The sequence below is a fragment of the Podarcis cretensis genome, assembly GCF_951804945.1.
Source record: "Podarcis cretensis genome assembly, chromosome: 8".
Classification (NCBI taxonomy): Eukaryota; Metazoa; Chordata; class Lepidosauria; order Squamata; family Lacertidae; genus Podarcis; species Podarcis cretensis.
Window position 1 is genome coordinate 19,808,319 of NC_137177.1, and position 18,104 is coordinate 19,826,422.

The 18,104-nt window shown below is 48.2% G+C and overlaps 2 protein-coding genes across 6 annotated transcripts in view; one reads left to right on the top strand and one right to left on the bottom strand.

Annotated features, from left to right (window-relative positions):
* Positions 1 to 18,104, bottom strand: part of ETV2 (ETS variant transcription factor 2) — a 226,159-nt gene that overhangs the window by 181,966 nt on the left and 26,089 nt on the right. The gene's annotated exons all lie outside the window — the stretch shown is intronic.
* GRAMD1A (GRAM domain containing 1A) overlaps positions 1 to 18,104 on the top strand; it is a 50,812-nt gene that overhangs the window by 25,308 nt on the left and 7,400 nt on the right. For all 5 annotated transcript variants that reach the window (XM_079986011.1, XM_079986010.1, XM_079986008.1 and 2 more), the window contains 13 exons: positions 442 to 526; positions 3,110 to 3,213; positions 3,326 to 3,421; positions 5,909 to 5,989; positions 6,270 to 6,385; positions 7,117 to 7,270; positions 8,863 to 9,058; positions 9,776 to 9,919; positions 10,773 to 10,891; positions 14,593 to 14,735; positions 16,320 to 16,423; positions 17,168 to 17,353; positions 17,479 to 17,566. In XM_079986011.1, the coding sequence (XP_079842137.1) occupies positions 442 to 526; positions 3,110 to 3,213; positions 3,326 to 3,421; positions 5,909 to 5,989; positions 6,270 to 6,385; positions 7,117 to 7,270; positions 8,863 to 9,058; positions 9,776 to 9,919; positions 10,773 to 10,891; positions 14,593 to 14,735; positions 16,320 to 16,423; positions 17,168 to 17,353; positions 17,479 to 17,566 (1,616 nt within the window). The remainder of the gene's footprint in view (positions 1 to 441; positions 527 to 3,109; positions 3,214 to 3,325; positions 3,422 to 5,908; positions 5,990 to 6,269; positions 6,386 to 7,116; positions 7,271 to 8,862; positions 9,059 to 9,775; positions 9,920 to 10,772; positions 10,892 to 14,592; positions 14,736 to 16,319; positions 16,424 to 17,167; positions 17,354 to 17,478; positions 17,567 to 18,104) is intronic.

Here is an 18,104-nt window from a genome sequence, read left to right on the forward strand (position 1 = left end):
ATTAAAAACTTCCTCATACAGGGCTTCATCCAGATGTCTTCTAAAAGTTATGTAGTTCTTTATCTCCTTGACATCTGATGGGAAGGCGTTCCACAGGGCGGGCGCCACCACCGAGAAGACCCTGTGCCTGGTTCCCTGTAACCTCACTTCTCGCAGGGAGGGAACTCCCAGAAGGCCCTCGGAGCTGGACCTCAGTGAATGATGGGGGTGGAGATGCCGAGGCTGTTGATGGGAAAATAAAAGTCATCCCAGTTGCTCTCTTATCCCATGCCATAGGATGGCCCTGCTAAACCAATAGCTCCTGCCTCAAGCTCCCTGCATGGTGCTGGAAGTGGGCATAGATAGTTTTCTTCTGAGCTGGGTGCCTCTTGCGCCGAGGGTCCCATGGGAGGGACAGGAAGGGAACGCTTCCATCCTGAAGGGCCTGGTTGTCTTTGGCAGATGCTGAGCCCCACGTACAAGCAGCGCAACGAGGATTTTCGCAGGATCTTCAAGGGACTGCCTGAAACGGAGCGTCTTCTTGTAGGTGAGAGACAGGAGGAGAAGGGCGGTGCAGGGAGGCTATGCCAAACGGTGGGATCCAAAGTAGGTGGTGAATGAGGTGTATCAGCAGGCCTACATGTGATGGTTGATAGTGTGGAGCTGGGGTGGGGAGCCTGTAGTGGCCCTCCAGGTGTTGTTGGACTCCAACTCCCATCAGTCCCCATGGGGCCAAGGAAGATGGAAGGACAGCAACTTCTTGAGGGCTTCCACAAACTCTGTCTTTGCTGCAGTAGATGATAGAGGAGATCAGAGTTGGTGACAGCCACAGCATGCATTTAAAGCACATGACAGTCCCCCGTACCCTTAACAAACAGCAGTTCCCAGGCTTCTCTGGGGGGAAGCAGCATGCTTTAAATGCATGATGAGACCAAAGACTTATTTGAGAACTGGTTTGATGCTTCTCTGTGCAGAGTTACGATTTCTGGAGAATTTGAAAGCACAGGGAGGGCAAAATCCATTTGTCCCATTGTGTGCAAGGGAGGGGAGATAAATGGTTTTGTTGTTGTTGTTTTTAAGTGCAAATTGAAATATCTTTCTCCCTTGCAATATTATTACCTGACTGGCATTTTTAAAAGATTGTGCAAAGATTGTGCGCTTCACTTCTCTTGGCCCAGAACCAGGGTGCAAACTTAAGCATGCCTGACATAATGCACATTCAAAGGCAGTTAGTCTCTGTAGGCTCTAGCCTTTGGCTGTGTGAGAGAGATCATTTTGTAGAACGTGTTCTTTTCTAATTTCGTATTTGGCATGATTAGGATGCGAGAGAGGTTTCCTTGCAGTTTCTTGCATTTTAGGTTCTCTTGTCTTTCCTGTCCGTCCTTTAAGTTCTCCTGGCTGAGGATTCCACTCCTGTCAAAATGTAAAAAGGAAATATAGTTGGAATTTAGATTAGCCCCTACCCTCCCCGTCTGTAAGTATAGATCCAATTGGCCCCGTTCACAGGTTGGAAGAGAAATTCATTGTGACACCCCCGCTTTATTCACAGCCTGATCTCTCCTACATATCTTTTTTCTGCACTAGCAGGCTTGCTGATTCCTATTTCTGGACACCTCATAAATTGCCTCTTTGTGCCAATCAGCACAAAAAAGCTTACAAATGAGCTGAGTGCCAGTTTAATGGTCTAGAGTAGACTTGCTCCCCAAGACACTGGAGAACCGTAGTTTGATGAAGATGCTGGGAGTTGTGTGTGTGTGTTTAAATGCAACCCTTAGCCTAATTTCATGTGGGTATCAAGAAAGGGGGAAATGGGGAAAAGGAGAGAGGCAGGGAAAACAGGATATCTCTCTCTCTCTCTCTCTCTCACACACACACACACACACACACACACACGGGGAGGTGGCATAAGGAAAGGGAAAGGGGAGTGATGGAGAGAATGAGAAAGGGGTTGCAGAAGGAGAAAAGGGGTGTCCCACCCAGTTTTTGCTCTAGTCCTAACCGCTGCCAGCACATGGCTCCCAGCACATTACCCCTGAGGAAATGTGGCCCTTGGCAGAAAGAAAGTTCCCCACTCCTAGGTTAGAGAGTCCTTCACAAAACTGTTGTCCTTTATCTACAGAACAATGGAACAACTATTAAATCAGTTAAAGCCTCTGGTTTTGAAGTGTCCTGTTTAGTCACCTGCAACCATTCTGATGTCCTGTCTCTAGAATAAGTGCTCTAAAAGATTGACTGCTCCCGTATCAACCTGCCAGTAAATGGAGGTCACCTGCCCACGCGCTCCTCTGGGTGCGCCAACGTCAGATGTGAGGCAGGGGAGTGACCACAGAGAGGGCGTTTCTGGCTGCTGAGCCTCACATGGGGAGCTCCCTTTGAAATGAGGCGATGCCTTCTTTGTTATTGTTTAGGCACCAGTTTTTTTTCCTTCACCTAGACTTTTTAGATACGTGGGCTGTTTTTAACCAAGCTTTGCATCTGCTTTGTTACTGCAGATTTAGTCGCTGTGTCGCTGTGTTTTTATGTGATTGCAACCTACCCCAAAAGAAAACAGTAAGGCTGAGCAATATATTTTGGAAAATGAAATGAAAACAGAGCAGCAAAAGATGAGTGGCAGCGTAAACTGCCGGGATACGTGGAATCAGCTGGTATGACTGACATAATAAGAAACTGAGATGATAAAAGGTTCAAGGAGGATTGGCCATTAGACTATATGAAAAACCATTATAGCAAGATAATTAACCTATCAGGGTGAGAATAACTCAGTTACATCATGAGATAAGGAGAGAGAGAGAGAGAAAACTGAGAAGAACAAGAAGACGTGGATAGGTGGGGAATAGATAGGAAACCATGGAAAGAGGGTGAGGGAAGTGTATGAAAAGATGTACTTTTATTATTATTTCTTTTTGAATGTAACAGTTTATGTATTAATGCTGAATTGTAACAGAAAAGCAAATAAAAAATTAAAAACAGAGCAGCCTTGGGTCAGTGCCCAGCAGCTGTGGCCTTCATCCCCCTTATCAACAGGATTGGTCTCCCCACAAGCCTGCTGCTGCTCCCCCAATCCCCCCCTCCGACTCTGCCTTGAACCCAAACACTTGCTCTCAGCAGCTGACGTCTCCCCTCTCCTCAGATTACTCCTGTGCACTGCAGCGTGACATCTTGCTTCAAGGGCGCCTTTACCTATCGGAGAACTGGATCTGCTTCTACAGCAACATCTTCCGATGGGAGACCACGGTGAGTGCCTTGGCGAGGTAGCCTAGGGAGAGATGGGTCGGGTACGCAGGTGAGCCCCTTTGCCTTCCCCCCTGCTGCCGCTGATCCCTGTTGTGTCGCTTGTCCGCAACAGATCTCCATCCAGCTGAAGGAGGTGAAATGTATCAGGAAGGAGAAGACGGCCAAGCTGATCCCCAACGCGATTCAGATCTGCACAGAGACCGAGAAGGTGAGCCGGGTGTGTGTGTGTGTGCTTTGGGCTGACTCCCGTGTTATGCACATTCCAGATCTGGACTGGGGAACCTGTGGCTCTCCAGGTGCCTAGAACATAAAAGGAGGCACCTGCTGGAACAGGCCAAAGATCTTTCAAGTCTCCAACAGTGGCCAATGGGAAAGGACCAGTGGCCAATTCTGGTGAAGCAGCTGGGATTCTTGCAAATAATTCTAGGCTAGGTAGGCCTTGGTGTGATCGAGCTGGGCATTTCTAGTGATCTTTAGACAAAGGGCGGTGTAGACATTTAGCAGACAATAATAATTTCTAAAATTCTTAAGCCAAGAATGCAGTTCTCTAAGATCACTGAATACAGATTTCTTGGGTTGCAGCTGTTTGTAGATCTTCAGCGTACGTTCTTGCTTTGTAAACGTTATGACACGCTGTTATATTATTTATTTAGATAGTCACAAGCCACACTTCCACCAAAATACAGTAAGACGGTATACGGCATGCAAAACTGAAATAAGACCTCCATCTCCACACGCGCACCCTGCAGGTCAACTTTGACCGGTGGGCGGAGCCACCTACCTGTCAGTTGCTCGGCATCACCATGACATCAGATGGTAAACATTGTGGTAGCACCATCTACCTGTCAGTGTTTGCCCATGGGGGTGTTTGCTGGCCAGCCAATCCAATAATATTTCCCACCTGCTATTTCTGAAGATGCCAGGGACCTTCTGTATCCAAAGCTTGCACTTTCCCACTGAGCTGTGTTCCCACCTGGTAAGGTGGAAGGCAGCTCACCCCTTTGCCAGCTGATATTCTGCTCCATGTGTGATAGTTGCAGCTTGCTTTGCACAGTTCCGGTCATGGTGCCCTTCCCAACATTACTGAGTTTCCAGTGGCCATTTTGAAGCTGTGCATGAGTGCACATGTGCATGAGGAAAACCTGGTTTCTGGAGCCGTGAAGGGGAGCTGTTAGGAAGTGCCCTGCCCTCAGCTTCCTCTTCCTCCTCCTCCTCCTCTGACCTGCCTCCCTAAGGTCTTGGACTTTTGTTCTCAGTGTGAATCTCATGCCAGTGGATATGATCCTAATCATATCTGTGTGCTCCGCTTCCTGCTAACCTTTGTGCCCCAGCAAACATAGAAGCGCAAGGGCACAGGACGTGAGAGATGAGCCTTGTTGCCTCCTCCTGTTCAAAACAAGCTCACAGCCCTAGGCCTCACCTCCAGCCCACAGTTGCTGGTTTGCACCCTGACCCAACAGTTCCCATCCTCCTCACCCCACCCTTCAGCTAAAGTTTTATCAGTGTCTGGACAGGCTGTGCTCCGCAGAGATTAATGTCTGCAGAGTGTGCAGCCTTTTATTTTCCTAGACATCTCCTGTGTCCCTGTTTCTGATACGTTATCTCAGCTAGAGGGGCAATGCCCCGCAAAAGCAAAAGGGAAAAGAACATTGGGTGACTCTCGGGTGTGCCTCTGGAACAGTTCATGTGAGCTAGTTGCCTCTTAATAGCATTTGCCGTATTTTTCGCTCTATAACACGCACCCGACCATAACACGCACGTAGTTTTTAGAGAGGAAAATCCGCAGGCATGCCACCCGTAGGCATTTCCTCCATAACACGCACAGACATTTCCCCTTACTTTCTAGGAGGAAAAAAGTGAGTGTTATGGTGCAAAAAATACGGTAATTGCTTTTGCTGTACTTAACAGTAGAATCATAGAATCGTAGAGCTGGAAGGGACCCCCAAGATCATCCGGTTCAACCCCCTGCAATGCAGGAATCTCTACTAAAGCATTACTGACAGATAGTCATTCAACCTCTGCTTAAAAACCTCCAAGGCAGGAGAGTCCTCCACCTTCTGCAGGAAGTCTCGTTCATTTCATGTGCTCTGTGGATCTCAGGATTCTAACTGACCTTATCAACTGTTGATAGATAGCTATCAGGATGTAGTCATTGCAGGCAATTAGTCCAGAGCACAAGTGTGGCTAGTAAAAGGGTGAACTTTGATAATGACATTGAGATGAGACAAAGACATGAGCTGGCTGGCCAGATCCTGGGATCCCCGATCCCTGGTGGGCCGTTTTGGCAGGTGAATGGACCACCATAACCTGTCTGATCAAATGGTATCACGTCGACTCATTTCCCACCCACCCCTATGTCTCATGGCAAGCAGTATTGCAAAGGATAATCCAAGCAAAGCAAAACTTTGAGGTTGATAGGTGATGATACCAACACTTGCTTTCTGCACTTTTATCAGCACCCCCCATACTGGGTTCCCCATGTAGTTGGGCTCCCAGCAGTGCCAGCCAGCATGGTCAGTGGCCACAGATGATGAGAGTTGGTGCCCAACAACATCTGAACGACTGCAGGTTCCTCAGCCCTGCTGTGCAACGACAGCATGCGCACAACTTGTAGGTAGAAGCTATGAATATTCACCTTGATCCCACTGATCTTGGGGCACTGATCTCAGGCTCTCTCTTCACTTGCCGTTCCCAGCATTTCTTCACCTCATTCGGGGCCCGTGACCGCTGCTTCATGCTGATCTTCCGCCTCTGGCAGAATACGCTCCTGGATAAGGTAAGAACAGACCCATTGCTCCTGCAGAAACAACCTTCAGATCTTGTCATTTTTTCTTGTATGTCCCTGTCTCTGTGTGAGTGAAGCCTCTGCCCAGTTTCTGAAAATAGGAATCAGATGTTTAATGTTGGGTTCTAGACTGTATTGGGGGGGGGGGGTACGTGCTGCATGTATCTGTGTCAGGACTAAACAGATACGCCTGGACTGATTTTGCCCTGTTCATCCAAGCTCTTCAACTGCAGTGCTTTTTCTCTTTTCTAATGCTGTGCTCTCCTCCCAGACGTTGTCCCCTCAAGAGCTCTGGCACATTGTCCACCAATGCTATGGCTCTGAACTCGGCCTCACCAGTGAGGATGATGATTACGTCTCTCCCATTGATGAGATCAATGGTTTGGGGTGAGTGTACACTGCCCTGCAGACACCATAATGTGTCCCCACCCTGACTGCAGTGTAACTACAAGGATGCCAGGGGAGATAGGATAAAATACAAAGTTACATTCTACTGAGTCAGGCTAATGGGTGCACCTAGCCCAGTGCTGGCTGCACAGATTGGCAGCACCTCTTCAGAGTCTCAGGCGAGGATCCTTCTCCTAGTTCTGCTTGCTCCAAGCCTCTTACCTGGGCGTGCTTGTGCAGCAGTGTTGTCTCATCCCCCTTCCAAGAGGCCCTACCAAATTTGAATCAAGGTGTGGTCCGAGCGTTGCCCACATTCTCACTTGTAAGAGAAATTCTCTTCCCTCTCTCCCAAGATAATGTGTGCGCAAGAGAAAGAGAGCATTCACACACCATTAATGTAGAGGCCATTAATGTGGCCCTCCAAGTTTGCTGGACTGCAACTCCCTTCAGTAGAATACACTGCAGTCTGTGTTTGTGTGTGGTGTTCCCAACAGTTCCTCCAGTTTGCAAATGTGCCCACAGGCCCCCAAAAAGTTGGCAAACCCAGGCTCAGGAATGCTGAGTCAGCCCCACCCAGTGGCTGAAGTTGCCACTAAGTTGATTGTGGATATGGGTGGGGGCCCTTGTGCATTCTGACTCCTTTTTTTAGGCCAGCCTTTTTTGCCCAGGGCTTCTTTTTGAACCCTCCCTCCTCCTTGTCTCTACATTTCCCTGGCTCTTCTTTCCAACAGAAGCCCGAAAGAGACTGGGGATGTCATTGACCTGAGCGACTTGACTTCCCGCTGCAGCACGGACCTCAAGCTGGACACCAGCCCCCTCCTTGACAAAAGGGACGCCAGTCAGAGCATCAACTCGCTGGCCAGCAGTAGTGACGGGACCACCTCGGTGAGTATGGCGGGGTTCGGATATGGGGGCCATTTGAACGTCTTTTCTTGTACCTTTTTGCCAAAATCTGCCTCTCTGTGTTTCCCACCCATTGGTCTCTGGAGCAGCAGAGAACATTCTGGAATCTTCCCCCAGAATGCTCTGCAACATGCAAGGGTTCTGCTGTAGCCCAAGCAACAAAGGAATGGTTCCTTGAAGAAGCTTGAAATACACGTAAAGGTGTAGGAAGAGGCAAGTGGAGGACCGTGGAAAGTTTCCTCACTAATTAAAATAAAACATGTCCAGGAAATGAGTGCAAATTAAATCAGATCAAGGGATTTTATCTCACGTAATAAAACCGTTCCTTCCCTGCTTGCTGCCAAAACAGATAAACGTTTCAAGATCTGGAGTATTTTTAGAAGTCCAGTTCTGTGAGATTGCTTTTTTCACGGCCAAAAAGACTCTCTGTATCTGTAATTGTTGTTTAGTCAAACCCTACAGAGCTGGGAAATGTCCAAGAATAGCATCCAGAGGGAGCCCTCAAAACGAAGTTGACATACCTAAACACTTCCTGCTAAAATAGTTTTATGATTTTACTTCCCGATAATGTAAGACGTTTCAGGAAAATGACAGGCTTTTGAACTACTTCAGAACACATTCCCTCCCCTTAAAAGGAAACTGAGCTAGAGATCTTGTCTTGAGAATGGCCAGCACTCTGGCTAACTACAGTTCCTGGGATTCTTTAGCATGAAGCCGTGAGGCTAAGATTGGTTTACGACTGATGTGCTAGTAGTTTAGATATGCTCTGAGCCTGTAAGAAAATATGCTACCTAAAGTTTCCAAAGGAGGTAGCTTTGTTAATAACAAACGCCATAAGGAACTTTGTGGCACCTTAAAGACAACAGATTTATTGTGTCATGGGCTAGAGTCCATTTTATCAGGTGCCACAATAAAACTTGTTAGCAGTCACGATAAATATTAAAAAAAACAACAGAAAGAGAAAAATGATTGTCAGGATTCCACAGGAGATGCATGAGTTTTATTAGAGGTAGGGAAGCAGAACGGTTAAGAAATTGTTACTGCTCAATGCAGCTGCTCAAGATTTAAGCTACCCAGCCATGCCCTTTTCCAAGGTACTCCATTCCATTTCCACTCCTTGGTTTTCCGTTTTCACACTCTCCAGCACCAGTCGCTGTTCTGCAGCACTGAGCAAGCTCATTCCTCTTTTAGCTGTGTCCCCCAACCCCTGATATCTCTGCATGGATTTTGAATTTTGGGTACATAAGAATGGATAGGTTCCCAAAGAGCATGCTTGCTGTTAGTATGTAGGATTCCATGATCTGCGTTTAATTTGCAGCTGTACAAAAATTTAGCTGTACTACATTCCAATTCATGCCATCCAGACTTCTATTGCATGCAAGCTGTCAAAATACCATCAGGCATCAGCTGCTGTCCCCACACCCCCCCCCCGCCAGATGTCAGGTGCTGCTGCTCAATGCCAAATACACAGCCAGTATTCCCATGTCTGGAAAACATTTGGAAAATTTTTTGCCCACTCGAAAAAGAGCAAACTCCTCAAGTGTGTCACTAACTGCCCATCCACTTCCTTCCAGCTGGCAGAGGACCCAGATGAGAACACTGACAGCCAAGTGGATGCCTCTTCCAGCCACACAGTGACCTCAGCAACAGAACCTCCCAGGGACGATTTGCCACAAGGGCCGCCAATGTCCCCCCTGGAGGGGGACCCACTCCCCAGCGAGGAGCTCCCCACGGACATGAGCAATTCTTCCTCCTCAACGCAAGATGAAGGTGAGGGCAGCCTCCCCCCCCCCACTCTCTGTTAAATGGGGTGTGTGTGTGAATTGTTGTATGCAGATAATATGCAAATTTGTGTTAGGGGCCCCGTGCCCTGACTCTTCTAAGTACCTAGCGGTGCCCCTGCTGCACTTGAAGCAGGCAGAGGGCCTTCTCAGTAGTGGTGGAATGCCCTTCCTTCAGATGTCAAGGAAATAAACAACTATCTTGAGTTTCAGAAGACATCTGAAGGCAGCCCTGTTTTAGGAAGTTTTTAATGTTTGATTTTTTAATCACATTATTATTATTATTATTATTATTATTATTAATAATACAATGGAACCTCGGGTTTCAAACATGATCTGTGCGGGAGGCATGTTTGCAACCTGCAGCGTTCGCAACCTGCAGCGCTGCGTCTGTGCATGCATGTGACGTGATTCTGCACTTCTGCGCATGCGCAAAGCGCGATTTAGCACTTCTGCGCATGCACAAGCACCAAAACCCAGAAGTAACCCATTCCGGTACTTCCGGGTTTGGCACGTCTGTAACCCGAAAAGGCGCAACCCGCAGCGATCGCAACCCGAGGTATGAATGTATTCTGTTGGGAGCTGCCTAGAGTGGCTGGGGAAACCCAGCCAGATGGGTGGGGTATAAATAATAAATAATAAGTTATTATTATTATTATTATTATTATTATTATTATTATTAAACTCTTTTCTCCTTCTCCTCAAGCTGAGGTGGACGCTTTCTTTTCGGACCTGCCGGGGCGGTTGCTCATCAACACCGTTTATCATGTTGGAGCCGAAAGGCTGCAGCAGATGCTCTTCAGCGACTCCCAGTTCATACACGGCTTCTTGGACCAGCGCAAGTTCACAGGTAAGGAGGACACGGGGACACCTCCAAAGCTACATCCTCCCTTGTTGTTCAGGAGCAGGGTTTGGGAGGATGTTTTAAGCTGTAAAACAAAGGATGCTGCCAATTTCTGTCATTCTGCATTGCTTAAACCCAAATCCATTTTGCAACACTGTCTTTTCGCCCCGATCCCAATTTACAGGAGTGAGGGCCCGCAGCTCAGTAACAAAGAGCCTCTGTTTTGCACACAGAAGGTCTCTGGATCAATCCTCAGCATCCTTAGATAGTGCTGGGAAAAGTTCCCAAATGGAATCCTTGGGAGCCACTTCCATGTCCTGTGAATAATAATAATATAATAATAGCTTCCCCAGCCGCTCTGGGCGGCTTCCAGCAGAATTAAAAGCACAATAAAACACCAGACATTAAAAACTTCCCTAAATATGGCTGCCTTCAGATGTCTTCCTTGACATCTGATGGAGGGCGTTCCACAGGGCAGGTGCTACTGCCGAGAAGGCCCTCTGCCTGGTTCCCTGTAATTTTGCTTCTCGCAGTGAGGGAACCGCCAGAAGGCCCTCGGAGCTGGATCTCAGTGTCCGGGCAGAACAATATGGGTGGAGACACTCCTTCAGGTATACTCGAGGCTGCTTAGGGCTTTAAATATCAGCACCAACATTTTGAATTGTGCTCGGAAACGTTCTGGGAGCCAATGTAGGTCTTTCAGGACCTACAGGGCAGGCAGCAAGTGATTCTTAAAAAACTGCATGATTTGTGTATTGATCTTAAAACTTTCACATACTGTTTCTCCCACTCTGTTTTTTTTCAAAAGCACAATAACCAAGGAATTTCTCCTCCTGATATGTCCCCTTTTCTCCCGCAGACGTGGCGCTGACTTCATGGACTGGCGACAACAAGTGCCACCAAAGCCGCGTCATCTCCTACACAATCCCCATCACCAACCCGTTGGGCCCCAAGGCTGCAGCTGTAGTGGAGACTCAGGTGTGGATGTGCAAAAGCATCTTCTTCTTATTCATTTTAAAAAAGACGGTAGGGGAGGGGAGCGTGCCTTTTTAATAGCGAGCTGACTGAATTTCAAAAAGCCTTTCAGCAGTTACTTCCTCAGAACTGTTGACTAAACAAAGAGCGGGGGTGGGGGGAATAGTAAGTACCTCGGGTAATATACGCTTCAGGTTACATTTTTTAAGGTTACAGATTCCACTAAACCAGAAATAGTACCTCGGGTTAAGAACTTTGCTTCAGGATGAGATCAGAAATCGAGCGGTGGCATGGCCGCAGTGGGAGGCCTTACTAGCTAAAGTGGTGTCTCAGGTTAAGAACAGTTTCAGGTTAAGAACAGACCTCCAGAACAAATTAAGTACTTAACCCGAGGTACCACTGTACAGTGAAATTACGTGCATTTGATTTGCGTGATTTCAACCATACGTGGTTGAAGGCAGTCTGGTTGAGGGGAAATGTCTGAAGTCCCAGGCAAGGTCTGCTTGGCTCTGGGAATTTCCTGCAAGATCTTGTAAAAGCCAGAGAGCACACCAAGTGGGCATTGCCTTGGAAAGGAAGGAAGGCCGAGAGCTCAAAAATTCTTTTCGTGCCAGGTCCACTTGGAGTTACCTGGCGCAGAAAGAGATTTTTATTTATTTATTTATTTATTTATTTGGTTTTTCAGATTAAAATTTTACAGTCACATATCCAACATACAACATAAAAACAAGATTCCGAGGAATCTCTTGGGCTTCCCTCCTCGCCTTTATGGGTCTTATTGTTAATCATTTCTTCCTGCATCTTTTATAATACAAATCTTTTACCTCTCCATTGTATCCAAAATTCCCCATTAAACTCCAAGTGATATTCCAATCCTCCTAACGATTTTAACTGTTTACAATGGCCTTTAAGATACGTTATAAATTTTCCCCATTCCTTATTAAAATTTTGGTGTTCCTGATTTCTGATTCTTCCAGTCATTTTAGCCATTTTCTGCATAATCCGTCAACTTGATCTGCCATTCTTCTCTGGTAAAGGTAAAGGGACCCCTGACCATTAGGTCCAGTCGTGGCCGACTCTGGAGTTGCGGTGCTCATCTCGCTTTATTGGCTGAGGGAGCCAGCGTACAGCTTCCGGGTCATGTGGCCAGCATGACTAAGCCGCTTCTGGCGAACTAGAGCAGCGCACGGAAACGCCGTTTACCTTCCCACTGGAGCGGTACCTATTTATCTATTTGCACTTTGACGTGCTTTCAAACTGCTAGGTGTGCAGGAGCAGGGACCGAGCAACAGGAGCTCACCCCGTCACAGGGATTCGAACCGCAGACCTTCTGATCGGCAAGTCCTAGGCTCTGTGGTTTAACCCACAGCGCCACCCGCGTCCCTCTTCTCCGGTAGGGACATGCAAAAGGAGCTTTTAAGATCCTTGCCTTTCCTCTCTAGGAAGGTTTCCCCCCCCCCCCCAGTGTGCCATGCAAGCAGCGCAGTGGCTCTTGGACATGGTGGGGCTGCTCTGACTTCCTATGAGATCTCACAAGAGGATCCTCACCATTTCCGAGAGCCAAAGGATGTGCCAAGCACGAATTACTTCCTCACCAGCCACCTTACAGAAGGCTGACTGGCTATCCACACGTCAACTCCACAGGTTTTCTTTGTCTGTGAGCGATTTTCACATACACAGGTGTCCCTCCACTTAACGCGGGGGTTACGTTCCAGGGCCCCGTGCGCATAAGTGAAATCACGTAAAATTGAGAGCACCCTCTAAGCACCCTTTAAACGCCCTCCCTGCTGCTCTCTTCGTACTAAAAATATTGTATCCAAAAATAACCACAACCAGAATTGAAGCTTTGGGGGTGGGCAGGAGGCCGGAGGATGCACAGAAAAGTGGCTGCGGCTGTTGCGCTACCTCACACCCCAGCTGCTAGGCGGTTAGGATGAGCAGCGTAAACAAAGCCCCGCTGTGCCTCTGGTCTCTTCAAGGCTTCCTCCGCCTTCACTGCCGTCCTCTTCAGGCTCCAACTCTCTCCCACCATTTCCGGATTTAAATTGAATTATTTAATTCTTTCCCGACACTGCATGTGCGCACAGTCCAGTCACACGTAAGGGAGGGGATGACCGTAAACATAACCCCTGGAACTGATCCCAGGCATAAGATGCGATTCTTCTGTACTGAGGGACGTAAAATGCAAAAAGTACAGATAGTGAAATTCAAGATAAACAAGGTTACCCTTTGCACCAGAGATGATGGGTGATAAAACAATCCCATTTGGCAATCTGAAAGAAAGCCATTGCCTGTATTCAGACCAAAATGAAGAGTGGGACTCCTTGATGAATTGTAGCTCAGCAGTTTTGCACCAGAGCTTCCCTTTCAAATTATTTGACTTGAGTGTGGCTAAGTCAAGATCAGCGGCACACCATCCAGATAAACTGAAATGTTCCCCTGCTGGTTGTATAAATACTGTCATTTCTGAGGTGATTTTCGCACAGGGTGGTTTGCACCCTGTGTTTGTCTCCACAGTCAGGGCCGGCCCAAGGCATTTTGGCACCTGAGGCAAACCACAAAATGGTGTCCCCACCTCCTGGCCAGGAAAGAAGGGGCGAGTGAAAATGTACATCAGGAATAAGGGAAGAATAAAGATCCACGTCTGGAACAAGGATGGGAGGGCACCACCAATGCCTCCTCTTCATCAAAAGGCTGCTGTAGAGGCAACAACTGTTGTTGCCACAGGAGCAGCAGCAGCAGCAGCAGGTGATGCACTCCTTAGATCTGCTGCCTCTGAGGATCCTACCGCCTGAGGCGGTTGCCTCACCTTGCCTCATGGGTTGGCCGGCCCTGCCCACAGTTCATTGATCAGTTCTCCTTGGTGCATTTGGTTCTGAATAGAGAGAACAGCCTTCCTTCTCACTACAGTGGTACCTGTGGTTAAGAACTTAATTCGTTCCGGAGGTCCGTACTTAACCTGAAACTGTTCTTAACCTGAGGTACCACTTTAGCTAATGGAGCCTCCTGTTGCCACCGCACTATTTCTGTTCTCATCCTGAGGTAAAGTTCTTAACCCGAGGTACTACTTTCAGGTTAACAGAGTCTGTAACCCGAAGTGTCTGTAACCCGAGGTACCACTATACAGATTTCGGTTAACTCTCTTTCCCGAGTTCATTGTTTTAGCACCTATTGCTGCTGTCATAAAGGGTCACCAGGCTTACCTTGCATGGTTCTGAATCATCACTCTCTGTTTAATTTCCCTGTCCTGTCACTGCTTACTACCCCCCTCATACCACAATATGTATGCATCTAAACCAACGTAACGTCACATCAACAGCATACATTTAAAGCACATTGCTTCTCCCAAAGAATCCTAGAAACTGTAGTTTACCCCTCGCATAGCTACAAATCCCAGCATCCTTAACAAACTACAATACCCAGGATTATTTGGGGGAAACCATGTGCTTTAGGCATGTTAAATGTGTTTTAAATGTATGCTGTGGGTGTTGAGATAGATAGATAGATAGATAGATAGATAGATAGATAGATACGCATTAGTCCATGGAATCTTATGCTGTAATAATTTTTTTAAGCTTTGAAAGTGCCACAAGTCTTTGCTAAGTTTGCTGCAAGCAAGTTAAGGCAGCTGCCCTTCTGTAAAATGTGTGCATGACTGCAGAACTCACAGGTCTCTCTTCTCCCCTTTCTCGCTCAACGGCCAGACTCTGTTCCGTACCAGCTCTAAGAGCGGGGGCTGCGTGGTCGACTCGGAAGTGATCACACAGGGGATCCCATACCAGGACTACTTCTACACAGCGCATCGATACTGTATTACTGCTGTGGCCAAGAGCAAGGCCCGACTCAGGTACTGGTTCCTCCCCCTTGTCCCCGTGGCTTCAGGGATGCTTTCCTCTCCTCGTGGCATGTTGACCCAGTTTATCTCTTGAGGCAAAACCAGTGAGAATCCCTTGGCACCGTAAAACAGTGGTGGAAAACCTGTGGTCCTCCAGGTGATGTTGGACTGCAGCTCTCAAAATCCCTGACCATTAATAATAATAATAATAATAATAATAATAATAATAATAATAATAATGATTTATTATTTATACCCCTCCCATCTGGCTAGGTTTCCCCAGCCACTTTTGGCAGCTCCCAACAGAATATTAAAAACATGATACAACATCAAACATTAAAAACTTCCCTAAACAGGACTGCTTTCAGATGTCTTCTAAAAGTCAGATAGTTGTTTATTTCCTTGACATTTGATGGGAGGGTGTTCCACAGGGCAGGTGCCACAACCAAGAAGGCCTTCTGCTTGGTTCCCTGTAACCTTGCAGTGAGGGTACCGCCAGAAAGCCCTCGGAGCTGAACCTTGGTGTCCGGGCTGGATGATGGAGGTGAAGATGCTCCTTCAGGTATACTGGGCCAAGGCCATTTAGGCTTTAAAGGTCAGCACCAACACTTTGAAGTGTGCTCAGAAACGTACTGGGAGCCAATGTAGGTCTTTCAGGACTGGTGTTATGTGGTCTCGGCGGCCACTCCCAGTCACCAGTCTAGCTGCTGCATTCTGGATTAGTTGTAGTTTCCGGGTCACCTTCAAAGGTAGCCCCACGTAGAGCACATTGCAGCATTCCAAGCCGGAGAAAACTAGAGCATGCACCACTCTGGCGAGACAGTCCGCGGGCAGGTAGGGTCTCAGCCTGCGTACCAGATGAAGCTGGTAAACAGCTGCCCTGGACACAGAATTGACCTGCGCCTCCATGGACAGCTGTGAGTCCAAAATGACTCCCAGGCTGCGCACCTGGTCCTTCAGGGGTACAGTTACCCCATTCAGGACCAGGGAGTCCCCCACACCTGCCTGCCCCCTGTCCCCCCAAAACAGTACAGTGGTACCTCAGTTTTCAAACAGCTTAGTTCACGAACAACTTGGAATTCGAATGCCACAAACCTGGAAACATATAGTCTGAAACTATCCAGAAAACCACAAAGCCAACAAACTCATGAAAAAAGCAGCAACACAACAAATTGAAAAAAGCAAACCAACCGCAAATGAATTAAAACCACAAGAAAACATAAAACAACACCAACCCTAACCCTCATTCTAATCCTTACCCTAACACTAACCCAGTTCTAAAATTAACCCTAACTCAGAAATGGTCTTGTTAGATAGTAAAAATCATGTTAAATTGCTGTTTTAGGAGTTGTTTTTAAAAGTCTGGAACGGATTAATCCATTTAAGGCCATAGGAGCGTTTATCATGGAACCATATGGTCACAGAGTTGGAGGGAACCTGAGCGTAGTCTAACCCCCCTGTTCAGTCCAACAAAGTATATAATAACAGCATCCCCGGCAGATGGCCGTCTAGCCTCTGCTTGAATACTTCCATAGAATCTGTGGAGTGAGCTTTCACAGGCCGCTTCATCAGAAGCTTTTATTTCCTTTATTGCAGAGTCTCCTCTGAGATCCGGTACCGGAAGCAGCCATGGAACCTGGTGAAAACGCTCATTGAGAAAAACGCCTGGAGCGGTGTGGAAGAATACTTTCAGCACTTGGGTATGGGGAGCAAAAGGGAGCAAAAGGGCAGAGCTGCACTCCAGAAATCTGAGCACAGAGCAGCACCGCCAGGGGCCTCAGGGGCTGAGATTGCCCCCTGCTTTGTCCCGTGTGGGGGATCCTAGCGCCCCGTAGTTTCAGTGGCCCTGGGTCTGGGTTGCTTTATCTGCGGGCATGTGGGAGGTATTCATGCCCTGGAGGAGAAAGCATTGGTAGCTGGTGCTCATTGGGACTGGTAGGGTGGGAGGCAGGGAGCCCAACAGTAGGTGGCGCCAGAGTCAATGACGGGCAGAGATAGCTAATGCTAGTTTTCTCCCCCTCCTCCTTGCTGAATCCTACAAAGGCAAAACTGAGACTAAGGAGAAGGGACCTGACAGCCAGGGCCCTGGGCTGATTGTTATTGTTTTTGTTGTTACACCCTGTCCATCTGACTGGGTTGCCCCAGCCACTCTGGGTGGTTTCCAACAGATATGAAAACATAATAAAACATCAAATGGTTAAAACGTCCCTATAGAGGGCTGCCTTCAGATGTCTTCTAAAAGTTGTATAGCTATTTATCTCCTTGACATCTGATGTGAAGGTGTTCCGCAGGGCAGGCACCACTACCGAAAAGGCCCTTTAGTTAAAAAGGCAGGCAGGTGGAGGGTTGGCAGAGGGCTGACAGAGGTTGGCAGGGCAGGACCAGCCTCCCCTGGGAGTCTGCTATGGAGCTTTCAGCCTCCCCTCCCGCTCCCTCTGTTGCAGAGCTGGCGCTGGTGCAGGCAGAGAAGGCCCTGCTGGAAGAGAGCTGCCATGGCAAGGAGCCGCGGGGGCTGCTGTCCGGCCTGCGCCGCCGGAAGCGCACCCTGAGCTGGAGAGCCCCCCACGTCGAGCCCCCACTCCCCACGTTGCCTGACGGTGAGGGGGCAGCCCGCACCATCCGTCCCTCAGGTAGGCCCCCCTCGCACCGGGGTCCAGCCTCTCCCCTTCCCTTCCGCACTGGGCTGTCTCCCTGGATCCGCAGGGCACGATGCTTGCAACAGCCCTTGACCTGCGGGCCTTCTCCTTCCCTGCAGGCAGCCTGACCTCTCGGCTCTCGGAGCAGCTGTCGGAACAAGGCCAAGGCCAGACCGTCTCCACCGTGATTCTCATCATCAGCTTGGTGTAAGGCAGCTGCTGGCTTGGGAAATGGGGAGCAGGGGGGTTGGAGTTGGTGTTGGATCTAGAGCCTCTTAGGAACTGACGCGGCCCCAGGCATGTTTACTCAGAGGTGAGTCCCACTGTGTTCAGTGGGGTTCATCTCCTAGCAAAGCACCCTCACACCATACCTGAAAGTGCCCTAGCACCACTTTAATAGTCTTGACCCCGCAAGGTCCTGGGAACTGTAGTTTGAGTGTGCTGAGAGCTGTTAGGAGACCCCTTGCAAGGCTACGATTCCCAGCACCGTCAACCAGCTAGGAAGCTGGCGGGGGAGTCATGACTGCTGATGTGGCATAAGAGTGCTTTAAATGTGCAGTGTAGACGTGAGCTGAATTGGGAGGCAAAGTAAGAGCACAACCTGTTCTTGAGCAGGACAAGCATAGGAAATAATAATAATAATAATAATAATAATAATAATAATAGTAATAATAATTTACAGTGGAACCTCGGTTGTCAAACGTAAGACCGTTCAACTTCTGAAACGTTCTACAACTGAGGCGCA